This window comes from Astatotilapia calliptera, chromosome 23 (genome assembly GCF_900246225.1).
Source record: "Astatotilapia calliptera chromosome 23, fAstCal1.2, whole genome shotgun sequence".
Lineage (NCBI taxonomy): Eukaryota > Metazoa > Chordata > Actinopteri > Cichliformes > Cichlidae > Astatotilapia > Astatotilapia calliptera.
The window spans coordinates 40542187-40555990 of NC_039323.1; the positions used below are offsets into that span (position 1 = coordinate 40542187).

The 13804-nt window shown below is 41.5% G+C and overlaps 1 protein-coding gene and 1 long non-coding RNA gene across 3 annotated transcripts in view; both read left to right on the forward strand.

Moving 5' to 3' along the window:
• The window catches only part of LOC113016963 (NACHT, LRR and PYD domains-containing protein 12-like), a gene marked incomplete at its 3' end in the record, with an annotated part of 43117 nt that overhangs the window by 7273 nt on the left and 22040 nt on the right, over positions 1 to 13804 (forward strand). Inside the window, exon 2 of the mRNA XM_026160196.1 lies at positions 4868 to 5149. Within this exon, the coding sequence (XP_026015981.1) occupies positions 4876 to 5149 (274 nt within the window). The remainder of the gene's footprint in view (positions 1 to 4867; positions 5150 to 13804) is intronic.
• Positions 11070 to 12616, forward strand: LOC113016971 (uncharacterized). 2 transcript variants are annotated; one of them, XR_003271341.1, is made up of 3 exons: positions 11070 to 11444; positions 11529 to 12350; positions 12423 to 12616. It is a non-coding gene; the product is annotated as an uncharacterized LOC113016971 (long non-coding RNA). The 2 variants fall into 2 exon arrangements; XR_003271342.1 differs by having other exon boundaries at positions 11573 to 12350.

Here is a 13804-nt window from a genome sequence, read left to right on the forward strand (position 1 = left end):
CTGTTCAGGTTGCCTAGCAACCATGATACTAACCGCGAGAAATGTTACATACAGCTTTGTGTGACAGAAATGAAGGAGAAAAATGTTTTGTTGGTCATTCATTTTTGTCATGACATCACTTTGATTAGTTGAGTATCTTGAGTATCTATCTAAGTGCTGCGTTTGACACTGTGCATCACTGCATTTTATTGGATAGGCTTGAACATTTTATTGGAATTACAGGAAATGTTTTATCATGGCTGAAATCTCACCTGTTTGGGAGGTCTCAGACTGTTAGTTTTAAAAACGATCTCTCTGAGACCTGTGCAGTGAGGCATGGGGTCCCTCAGGGCTCCATACTGGGACCATTGCTGTTTTCTATGTACCTGCTGCCTCTTGGTGTTCTTTTACATTCTTTTAATGTAACCTTTCATTGTTACGCTGATGACCTGCAGCTTTATGTTCCTTTAACCATTGGAAATTGTGCTGAAGTCTCTAAACTAGAATGTTGTTTATCTGCAATTAAGGGCTGGTTATCGGACAATTTCTTGCTCCTAAATACTGATAAGACAGAGGTGATGGTCATTGGGCCACACAAATTTCAGCACTTGTCCCAAAATTAGATCTTGAGAATTGATGACAGTGTCATGAATTGCAGGAACAAGGTAAAAAACTTGGGTGTGTGGTTCGACATGGTGAAAGAGATAACAAAGACCGCCTTTTATCATTAGAGGAACATCGCCAGAATCAGACAAGTTTTGTCAAGCGACACTGCAGAGGTTCTTGTCCATGCATTTGTGTCTTCCCGTATTGATTATTGCAATGCTCTTCTTTCTGGCCTACCAAAGAAACGTTTTAGAGAACTGCAGATGGTGCAAAATGCAGCTGCTCGCATTTTAACAAGAACTGGGAAATTTGAGCACATTACCCTGTTCTGAGATGTCTTCACTGGCTACCTTGTCAGGTTCGAGCAGATTTTAAGGTTTTGCTGCTCACCTACAAGGCTTTAAAAGGATTGGCACCTTCATACCTCTCCGACCTTTTAACCCTTTATGTTCCATCTCGTGCTCTCCGATCTCAGGACTCTGGTCTTCTAAAAGTTCTTAGAGCCAGAAAAAAGACAATTGGAGAGCTTTTTCTTTTCATGCCCCGTTTCTGTGGAACAACCTCCCACAAGATATTCGGCAGGCTGCTCTGTGGAGGTTTTTAAAACCAAGTTGAAGACACATTTGTTCACCCGATCCTACATGTCTTAATTCTATGGCTTTTAGTTTTTACATTTTTATTGTTTTTAACTTGTATTGTGTCTTTTACCTGTATTGCTATGTATCGCTTTTATTTAATTTATCTCTTTAGTTGTACAGCACTTTGTTTGAAAGCGCTTTATAAATAAAGTTATTATTATTATTACAAGGTCCACGTTTACTGGAACATCTGCTACAGATATGGGAGAATATTTGATTTCTATTGTAGACAGAAGCCACGGGTGTGTTCAGTCAAAGGTTTAGAATAAACTTTGGTCTATAAATGTGTTTCATGATTTATTTTTAACTCCAACTGCTTATTTGTACTATGCTTTCATTTCAGAGTGCAATGAAAAATAAAAAGGATATTTTCAATAAAACTGTCACGATCCTGGGTCTGTGACTCAGTGTTTTCTGTTTTGTATTGTTAATCTTTGATTTCATGATGTGTCTTTGTTTATTCTTACGTTTTGGTTCTGTGTTTTGTTGTACCTCTAAGTTCAGTCTTTGTATTTCCTGCTTTGTTGTGAAGGTCCGTGTCTCATGTCAGTGTGTTTAGTTTGCGTTTCTTCTGTCTCGTCTTGTCAATCACTCCCAGCTGTGTCCTCCTTCTGTGTCTCATTCCCTCGTTATCCCTCTGTGTATTTAAGCCTTGTGTTTGCCTCTGTTAGTTGCTGGTTCGTCTGTGTATCTGTCAGGGTCCTGGGTCTCCTGATCTAGTGTTTTCAGGTCTTTGTGATTTTTGTATTATGTCAGTTTAGTTTGTGAGTTATTCTATGCTTCCTAGGTTTTGATTCCCTGCCCCCCTTGTTTCTCTGTGCACTCTGTTCTGTAGTGATGGGCAGATGAAGCTTCATGAAGCACTGAAGCTTTTCATCCAGTTGGTTCACCCCAGCGCAAAGCTTCTTGAAGCTTCATTTGCTCTAGTAGGACACCTACTGGACGTAAAAATATTAGTTGGCATGAATTTGAAGAGTGTGGCCTTTTGCACACAGCCTGTAAATGTCAACAACAAAAGGAGTGTGTAAAGCATCTATATTGTATTGATGCAGTATACTGTGTATATTTATGCTGGCTGTATGGAAAATGATCATTTGGAAATGCTTAAAATGGAAATGATCATTTACTATGAGGTGAGGTGAGGTTGGGGTGTGGACAGTAGTTGTGCTTTTGTAACGTTGAGGTATGGACAGCTACACACTGAGGCGTCAGTCCTGCCTGTTCACATTTTATTCTGTAAAAACTAAATTTTCACTGCTTTTATGGCCTTTTTAGTGGGGAGAACATAGCTAGGATTTAACGATTTAACAAATCTTTTAAATCCTTTGTCCTCCACAATGCTAAATGGCTGGGAGTCCTCGATCACCATGCTAACCAGGTCTTCATCTATTTGAGATTGTTCTCCTTAGGGCTGCTCGATTATGGCAAAAATGATAATCACAATTATTTTCACTGAAATTGAGATCTCGATTATTTGACGATATTTATTTAACAATAACAATGTATTGAATAATGACTTTAAAAATTGTCAAAAAATAATATAAAACAGTGTGCAAATACTGATAACAGTGCAAATGTCTGCAATATAAAAAATAAATGAAAAATGTAAACATCTATGTTTAGTGAACTTTGCAGTGTTGCTCTGTGGTGCAGCTACACTGTAGCAAAGTTTACACACTGTGTCTACTTGATCCACGTCTGACTCCGCGAACCCATAATGTTTCCACACCACTGAAGTTTTTTTTACCTCTCTTTTCAACCAACAGCAGTCACTCTCCTCTCCAAATAACTTCTGCTTAGCTTTCCGAGCTTCCCTCGGGTCCTCTTAATCAGCGGTCCCCGCGATTAAGCAGTACCGGTCCGTGAGTCATTTGGTACCGGGCTGCGAGAGTTGAGGCTCAGGTGTTAAATGTATAGTTTTCAGGGTTTTTATCGGTTTTCAGCGTTATTTTGTTATCGTTTTTATCGTTTACTCGGTTTTCCTGGGTCTTTTCACGTGTGTTATGAATAAATTTTATTTTTTTCGGTACCGGTACTAGTTTTATTTTGTTGTATTTATCCGCGACACCTTAAAGGCCGGTCCGTGAAAATATTGTCGGGCATAAACCGGTCCATGGCGCAAAACAGGTTGAAGACCGCTGCTCTTAATTGTTGTGACACGTGTTTGAAATGCAGAGAGGTGCGCTCGATTTGCCACACTGAGCAGCGCGAGAGTAAAGCACGAGGGAGGGGCTAATAATCGGCTCAGTCATTTTTAATGATCGTTGAAAGCCCAGATCGTAATTGTGATTAAAATTTGATTAATTGAGCAGCCCTAGTTCTCCTGAGGAAAGACAATAAAGACAAAGCACAAATATAAATAGCACACACGTAACTTATTACAGCTGTATAATATTGTTATATCATTTAGTAACATTACTGCATGCTATATTATCATGGCATTTGATGGCTCACCTGGTCTTGCTCCACAATCGGTGTTCCCCTTATTCTCATGCAAAGCTCTGTAGTGCCTAAGCATGGATGAGGTGTTGTTGTTATATCCCAGCTCCCTGGCACATAGCAAACACTTCACCTTGTACAAAAGTACAGACAGCTTCACATAGGTTTTATTGCACCATCAGTATTATGAAAATACATCTTCTGTAGAAATTTACATACCTTGTTGGGAGGAATAAGATCAAAATGTTCCCACACAGGGGAGGACATCCTCCTCTTCTTAGCTGGCTCCATTCTCTCCTGACTTTCTCTCCTCACTCTCATAAACCTCCAAACTGTCTCCAAACTCTCACTAACCGCAGCTCTCCATCAAACACCCACATTTTGAATGAAGTCTGAGGGGTTTATATCGCTGTCATAGCTCGCGGCAAAGTTCGAACCACTTCATGAACCAGTCACGTGGTACAGCCGGGCAGCGAGGCGTCGGACGTCATCATTTTCAGCTCCTCCCATAAATGAAGCAAGCTTCGATACGCGCATCGCGGAAACGCCCCCTCCATTACTCGACACAAGCTTCGAAGCCTCGATACAGAACGTCACATCACTACTGTTCTGTGTTTAGTCTTCTCTGTCCATTTGTTCTGTCCCTGTGTTGTTGCCTTCTGTGTCATCCTCTGTGTAACTGTCTATATAGTGATGTGTTGTGGTGCTTTGCTCCCACCCCTTGTGTTCCGTGTTTTCGTCTTCCCTTCGTGTATTTCTTCATATTCATGTACTGTTAGTTTTCCCGGTTTAGGTTTTTGCTTAGTTACCATGCTCACCTTTGCCATTTCTGTTTGTATCACCGTGTGATGAATAAACTCACTTGCATCTGAGCTGCCTGCATAAAGGGTCCTTTAATAATTTACACATGGCTCGCAAACCGTGACAAAAACACTGGAAAAATTGGGGTGTTCAAAAACGTTTGACGGGTAGTGTATATATATTTAGTTTATATATTTTCTTTATTTATAATAGTTTGTTTTATATTGTAGCAAAGTGTTACTTGGATACTTCTCTATGTGCTTCTTCATGTGCAATTTTGTTGCATTCTTAGAAATTTATTGGTAGTAGTGATGAACTGCTGTTAGAATCAAGTTAAATTCTGATAAATCAGACAATTACCTCTCCAGCTGTTGTTACAGTCTTTGTTTATCGGCTCCTTACAGGGTAAAAGATGACGACACCTAAAGAAATCCTTCTGGGGACTTTGAAGGATTTGGGACGTGAAGATTTTGAAGAATTTAAGTGGCATCTGAAGAACGGGTCTGTAGAAGGTTTACCAGCAATCCCAGAGAGTGAACTGGAGAATGCAGAGAGGACAAACATAGTGGATCTGATGTTTGATACCTACTCTATCAACACTTTTGAAGTCGCTAAAAATCTTTTGGGGAGGTTAAGCAGGAATGATCTGTTGGAGAATTTAAATAAAACCATCCCAGAACCCAAAGGTAAGTCAGGGAATGACTAAACAAAAAACCCATAAACAATAAAAACATTAGTTAACATTACACAGGTGCTATAAGCATCCATATAAATAATAACTCCAAAACACTTGCCAACACTTTCAGGAGTGAGAGACTGCAGAAAGCCAACAGTTTGTGTTTTATGCATCTGCACAAATAACCTCCTGTGTACACATGAATATCTGCTCTTTGGGTTGGTTTGATTAAAATGGGACCAGCAGCAGGTTTTCTGCCCATTTTACAGATTTATATTGTCAGATTGGTTTTAGAGCTGTTTTATCAACATAAATGAGGCGACAACAACAGTTTGTTCATATTTGTGACGTGTCCCAAAGTGCTTTTTCTTAAATCTATTTACCAGTTGAAGGTAAAGTTAAAAAAATGGCTGCCATTTCTTTCTGCTGTTTGGAGACCCAAACAAAAAAATGGCCAGACAGTAAATGCTTTTTATTATGGTTGATAAACAGGACACTAAGGTGATTGGTCAAAGGTTGGAGGAAAGCCACAGTTCTCCTTATTTGACTGAAATCTCAGCTCATGTTTTTTCTTCTGCGGCTTTCTGGGAGATTCCACTTCAGCCTTCTGCTGGAAACGCTCCCATTACCATACTTCCTTTAGGCAGCATCATTAGAAGACATAGCATACATTTACACTGCTATGCTGATGACACCCAGCTCTATCTGTCCATGAAGCCAGATAACACACACCGATTAGTTAAACTGCAGGAATGTCTTAAAGACATAAAGACCTGGACGGCCGCTAACTTTCTGCTTCTTAATTCAGGTAAAACTGAGGTTATTGTACTGGGCCCTGAAAATCCTAGAAATATGGTATCTATTTTATTGGAATTACAGGAAATGTTTTATCATGGCTGAAATCTCACCTGTTTGGGAGGTCTCAGACTGTTAGTTTTAAAAACGATCTCTCCGAGACTTGTGCAGTGAGGCATGGGGTCCCTCAGGGCTCCATACTGGGACCATTGCTGTTTTCTATGTACCTGCTGCCTCTTGGTGTTCTTTTACATTCTTTTAATGTAACCTTTCATTGTTACGCTGATGACCTGCAGCTTTATGTTCCTTTAACCATTGGAAATTGTGCTGAAGTCTCTAAACTAGAATGTTGTTTATCTGCAATTAAGGGCTGGTTATCGGACAATTTCTTGCTCCTAAATACTGATAAGACAGAGTTGATGGTCATTGGGCCACACAAATTTCAGCACTTGTCCCAAAATTAGATCTTGAGAATTGATGACAGTGTCATAAATTGCAGAAACAAGGTAAAAAACTTGGGTGTGTGGTTCGACATGGTGCTCTCCTTTGGATCTCATGTGAAAGAGATAACAAAGACCGCCTTTTATCATTAGAGGAACATCAGCCAGAATCAGACAAGTTTTGTCAAGCGACACTGCAGAGGTTCTTGTCCATGCATTTGTGTCTTCCCGTATTGATTATTGCAATGCTCTTCTTTCTGGCCTACCAAAGAAAAGTTTTAGAGGTCTGCAGATGGTGCAAAATGCAGCTGCTCGCATTTTAACAAGAACTGGGAAATTTGAGCACATTACCCTGTTCTGAGATGTCTTCACTGGCTACCTTGTCAGGTTCGAGCAGATTTTAAGTTCCTGCTGCTCACCTACAAGGCTTTAAACGGATTGGCACCTTCATACCTCTCCGACCTTTTACACCTTTATGTTCCATCTCGTGCTCTCCAATCTCAGGACTCTGGTCTTCTAAAAGTTCTTAGAGCCAGAAAAAAGACAATTGGAGAGCTTTTTCTTTTCATGCCCCGTTTCTGTGGAACAACCTCCCACAAGATATTCGGCAGGCTGCTCTGTGGAGGTTTTTAAAACCAAGTTGACACATTTGTTCACCCGATCCTACATGTCTTAATTCTATGGCTTTTAGTTTTTACATTTTTATTGTTTTTAACTTCTATCTTAGAAATATGGTATCTAACCAGATTCTTACTCTGGATGGCATTACCTTGGCCTCCAGTAACACTGTGAGGAACCTTGTAGTCATTTTTGACCAGGACATGTTTCAATGCACATATTAAACAAACATGTAAGACTTCATTCTTACATTTGTGCAACATCTCTAAAGTTAGAAATATCCTGTCTCAGAGAGACTCTGAAAAACTAGTTCATGCATTTATTAATTCCAGGCTGGACGACTGTAATTCATTATTATCAGGAAGTCCTAAAAACTCGCTGAAAAGCCTTCAGTTAATCCAAAATGCTGCAGCAAGAGTCCTGACAGGGACTAGAAAGAGAGAGCAGATTTCTCCTGTATCGACTTCCTGTTAAATCCAGAATTCAAAATCCTGCTCCTCACATACAAGGTCTTAAGTAATCAGGCCCCATCTTACCTTAATGACCTTCTAGTACCATATCCCCCTATTAGAGCACTTCGCTTTCGCTCTGCAGGCCTACTTGTTGTTCACAGAGTATTTAAAAGTAGAATGGGAGGGAGAGCCTTCAGTTTTCAGGACCCAAAAAGATAGTTGGGGTTTTTTTCTGTTGTATTATTGTAGGTTCTTTATCTTACAATATAAAGCACATTGGGGTGACTCTTGTTGTTATTTGGAGGAATTAAAAAGAAAACTTTTATACTTGAAATTCTTTCATTTATTCTAAATATTTATTCATTACTGGCTCCATAGTGTTGTTTATGTAATATGTGAAATGTTGCTAGTATTGATTTGGTGCTGTATAAATAAACATAATTAAATCAAATATGTCTCTATAAAACCTGCCCTCAGTTGTAACCCAAGTGTCAGGGCTCAATGGCTCATGAAAAGAAATGGAGTCAAGCACAGAACCAAAAAACGGAGGCTGAGTGACTTTTAACAGAAATGTATTTTACTAGATTTCTTGACGGAGAAAGCTGAATCACGGCTAAATTCAACAGCAAGCGAGGTATTATGAGAAGTGCAGAGCTGAGGCCAGAACATAAGCTGAGGCAGGTCAAAGGAACAACAGGGGCAGAAATGGGCGAATAGAAACTATCCAGGATCACTGGAACAAAGGAGATAACAGGGCCGTGCAGAGAGGTTTAAAGGGGTGGGTGCTCAAAGTTAAAAAGGGGCACATTAACAACAACACACATTCATCAAGAATCTAATATGGGCAACAAGGCAAAGCAAACGTCGCCGATGTTTTACCTGATGGGTACATGGTAAATGGCCTGCATTTGTATAGCGCTTTTCTAGTCCTTAAGGACCCCAAAGCACTTTACACTACATTCAGTCACCCATTCACACACAGGCGATAGCAAGCTACATTGTAGCCACAGCTGCCCTGGGGCGCACTGACAGAGGCGAGGCTGCCGGACACTGGCGCCACCGGGCCCTCTGACCACCACCAGTAGGCAAACATGGGGTTGGTATCTTGCCCAAGGATATTTGGCATGCAGCCAGGAGGCAGCCTGGGATCGAACCACCGACCTTCTGATTAGTGGCTGACCTGCTCTGCCACCTGAGCTACAGCCACAGTACAATGTTGCTGTTGAGGTGTTTCTGCTGCTCCTGCTGCTGATAGTGCTGGAGGGCAGAGCTGTGTTGATCTGAGACTGTAGACATTAAAAAGTCCACAGGAGAGATGGTAGCTGATTAAACAAGTGTCATGAGATAATAACAAAATGCAAAGATTGGTGACAGCGCTTGGAACCATAAGGCAACAAAAAACTGTGAGAAATAATTTAGGCTCTGCCTGTGAATCACTCTTCGCTTCTCTTCTTCCTTCCATCCCATCATTTCATATATCACTCTCCACTTGCTGTCTATCTGAGAACAAGGCACAACTTGCTATTGCAATAAACTATAATCTAATTATCCACACCTAACAACTCTTGCACTTAATCTATAATAAAATGATGACAGAAAAATGTTATAGCACTGCCTTTAGTAGCCTCACACAGCTCCTACTGTTTCCTCCTCATGTCCTTACCAGCCATGTCTGGACAATGTTATATCATGAGTAATATTTTTTTTAAAAATCCATATACATAAAACACACACATGCACGCACACACAATGACATTTTAGACCTTCTTCAGAATACTGTATATACTATGGGCATCATGGTGCTGATCCAGAATCCTTACATTATTATTTATTACTAGAGCTACAATAATAAAGCAATGAGGAGGGGGAAGTAATAAATATGAAATAATGTATTTATGATGATTCCATTTGTTTCACTATCCACTCTGTGCAGGGGGAAAGCTTATTACATGTTTAAACTGTAGAGATACAATAATTTTACTGCTGTAAAATCCAAATTTTGTCTTATTTAAAATATAAATCTAATATAATCTGTATCTTAATGTATGTTCTTTAAAATACAGCGTGTTTTTAATATATTATAATTATAATAATGCATAATTATGTGGACATGTATATTAGATCGTTTTTTAGTGAAATATAATCCCCCCAGAAAGGCAGGAAATGCTCTGTAACTTACTTTAAAACTAAATATGTTCACTAAAACGGTGACAGAGCTACAGACCTATGACAGCCTTACACAGGTAGCCAGCAGCTATGACCAGCACTACTTGTGCAGTTAATAAAAGGACAGGTAATGTTTGTCGCGCTGTTGCACACACAGCACGCCCGTTTGTTTCAGTTCGTCAGCTGCAACAAGACAACTTACCAACGTGTACGTAATAAGCTGATACTCCTGGGTGCTACACACTACAGTGTACGCTGTACACCTACTTACTGGGTTTGTCGCATCAGTCTGTGTCTCTGAGTTAACTTGTGTTTCTCTTACAGCTCCGGACCGCAACAAATGCGCGTGCTCTTTGTGAGCTCGTTCCCGGCTCGTAACCAGCGCGTTCTGCCATCGAGGGCGATCATTGGTTAATGTGGTCATGTGACTGATGCAAGCCAGATCCTCTTATTTAGCAAAACTGTGATTAATAGTTAAATATTATTGTTGAAGGGCACAGACAGGACTCCGCACACACACACACATTAAAAAAAAAATAATAATAGTTTTTTTAAAAAAAAATGCCTCAACAAAAGGGCACTTTGGGCACCCATCAGGAAAGGGGCGGGTGCTCAAGCCCCTCTAGCCCCCCCTTCTGCACGTGCCTGGGAGATAATAATCAGAGTGGTCCACAGTGTAGTGAATGAGTCCAAGATTTAAAAACTAAGAGGTGTTACGTGGCTGCAGGGGGAGATCAGCTGGAGGAGGAGATGAATTAAATCTGGGTACAGAGTGAGATGTGGGTGCACAGGGAGGCAGGCAGGTGAGGATGGCAGTTTGCAAGAGTGAGTTTTCCCAGCAGTGGCAGGCCAGAATCCTGAGGCGTGATGTGAGTGAAGTTGGACCCCCCCACCTTCTTCAAATCCAACAAAAGTGGTATCAAACGTTTGTGCTACGTTTATGCTGGTTTGTGCTGCAAAATTTTTGTTTGTGCCGCTATCATTTTAAAGATATTAATAAAAATTTCTAGAGGTCATCAGAGGTCAACCAGCCCCCCCCATATTAATGGAATCAAACAAAATTGGTGTCAGTCAGTTGTGCTATGTTTGTGCTGGTTTGTGCTGCTAAAATTGTCGTTTGTGCTGCTTCTGTTTTAAAGATATTAATGTAAAGGTAAAGGTCAAAAGGACAGCCAGCCCCCCCATATTAATGGAAACAAACAAAATTGATGTCAAACGTTTGTGCTGGTTTGTGCTGGTTTGTGCTGCAAAAATGTTTGTTTGTGCTGCTATCATTTGAAAATTTTTAAATAAAATAACGTCTTGATGCGTGCTTAATCATCCAGGTAAGTAAATCCCAAAAGGTTGATTCTGTTCATCTGGACATTTTCAGTTGGAGAAACGTTTCGTCACTCATCCAAGTGACTTCTTCAGTCTCAGCTGACTGCAGGTTTCCCCAACCTTATAAACACTACATTTGCATAGTGAAGGAAACTAGCACCACTGAATGAACAATGGGCTGAGGGGTTAGTTCCATGATTGTTAGTATGCAAATTCTTATGACCATTGATCAATGACAACTAATCAAAGCCTACTGATTAATGGCCATGAGTACCATTCACAGAAAGTGGGGAATGGCTACAATCACAGCATTGTAGGATGGCGAACGATGTACCCTTGGGCCCCCCTTCTCGATTCAGAGATGGTCAGCATCCTGACAGCCCGATGGACAAAGCTGTCTCTCAGTCTGTGTGTTCTGGCCCGGAGGCTCTTCAGTATCCTTCCTGATGGCAGCAAACTGAAGACGCTGCTGAAGGGATGAGTGGAGTCACCTGTAATGGAGAGGACCTTCCAGGTGAGGCAGGTGCAGCTGCTCTCACTACCCGTAGTCATTTTTTCCTGCAGAACCTAGTGCAGGAGTCATACTTGTGCTTCTCAGTTTGCAGAGGAAGTAGAGTCGCTGTTGGTCTTCTCCACATTCAGGGACAGGTTGTTGTTGCTGCACCACTCTGCCAGATGGTTAACTTCACCCCTGTAGTAGATCTCGTCGTGGGTCAGCAGAGTGAAGAGAAGGGGGCTCAACACACTAACTGACTAACCGTTCAAAGCACTTCATAATGATGGAGGTGAGTTTGACAGGACGGTAGTCCTTAAAGCAGGAGGTAGATGACTTCTTGGGTACAGTAATGATGGTGGAGGCCTTGAGGCATGTGGGAACGGCGGTACTGATTTTGGCAAGGGATCTCCACACACTGTCTGGGGATTGTGTCACCACGGTCTGCAGAGTGGGCTTGTAGTCTGTGATGGTTTGTATTCCTTGCCACTGCCTCAAGTATCTCTGCTGTCGCTGAAGCTTTGCTGTAGCTGATGCCACGTGACAGGTTTGCCCTTGCTGTTCTTTGGCTCACCTAATTCCCGGCTCTGAAGGCTTGCATTTTGCAACCTTAGGAGCATTTAAACCTGACCTGTGAGCCATGGTTTCTGATTGGCCCAGACAGTGATAGGCCTGGTGTCACGACCTGCAGGATCGGCAAGGTGCTGATCAGAATCTCTCCACTCCTAGCCATCCTTCTCTTCTCTTTTTCCCTCTCTCTCCCCCTCTCTCCTTCTCTGCCCTGTTGTGCAGGGGTGGAACTCATGGCGGCTTCACGCCCTCGGTCCACGCCTTCCTGGATTGGGAACACCTGGGCCTCATCAGACCAGCTGGTATATTAGAAGGAGGAGATCAGCTGTTCAACACTGGATTGTTGTGAAGGCTCTAGTCAGTACACGTCTAGCTCAAGTTTCCTGTGCCTCCGTCTCAGAGACTTAACGAGTGTTTCTTTGTTCCTAGATTCCCCGTGTGGAGTGTGGAGGGAGCGACTGGTTGCTAGCGGAGAAGAGAGAGGTTGAACTGAGCGCGTGTGTGATTTTCCCCGTTTTCCCTGGAGCCCTGCCCCTCACGTCTTCTATATAGCACTAACCCCGCACTGTCTGTACATACACTTGGTGAAGATCTGTAAATAAACCGTCTCTGTTTAAACGCTACTCATGAGTCCTGCGAGTGGATCCTCTAAGCAACCCGTGACACCTGGTCTCTGTGACATCATCGATGCATTTTGGGATGTAGGCAGTAACAATTTCTGTATATTCCTTAAAGTCTGTAGTGTTGTCGTGTGTAGCTGCCTGTGGTGGAAAAGCAGTCTTGCAGTGCCTCTGAGGACCCTTCTGGCCACACCTGTACCTGCTTACGAACTGGTTTGGTGACTTTGTCCAGGGGCCTGTGGGAACCCATGGCACACCTAGGTTTCTGCCTGTACTGACCCTTATGCAAAATAGGTGGAATTAAGACACAGTTCCAAAAGCAAACACAACTGATCAGTGCTGAGAGTGGTCTTGTTGCTGAGGTTGGGGTGATCCTGTAATCTTATGAACGACCTCCAACGCTTCTATGACTGGGATGCAAGTGAAGACAGATGTAACATCTCTCTCTCACTGTACACGTACTGTTTATAAAATTAGGGAAACATAACCTGCACAAACAAAGTAATTTGCAGGACAAATGTTTGACATCAATTTTGTTCGATTTGAAGAAGGTAGGGGGGCCAATTTCACTCACATGTGTTTATAAGGTTGGGGAAACCTGCAGTCAGCTGAGACTGAAGAAGTCACTTGGATGAGTGACGAAACGTTTCTCCAACTGAAAATGTCCAGATGAACAGAATCAACCTTTTGGGATTTACTTACCTGGATGATTAAGCACGCATCAAGACGTTATTTTATTAAAAATTTTAAAATGTTAGCAGCACAAACAAACATTTTTGCAGCACAAACCAGCACAAACGTTTAACATCAATTTTGTTTGATTCCATTAATATGGGGGGGCTGGTTGACCTCCGATGACCTCTAGAATTTTTTATTAATATCTTTAAAATGATAGCGGCACAAACAAAAAATTTTGCAGCACAAACCAGCACAAACGTAGCACAAACGTAGCACAAACGTTTGACATCAATTTTGTTTGATTTGGGTAATGTGGGGGGGCTGGTTGACCTTTTGACCTTTACCTTTTCATTAATATCTTTAAAACAGAAGCAGCACAAACGACAATTTTAGCAGCACAAAGCAGCACAAACATAGCACAACTGATTGACACCAATTTTGTTTGATTCCATTAATATGGGGGGGCTGGTTGACCTTTGATGACCTCTAGAAATTTTTATTAATATCTTTAAA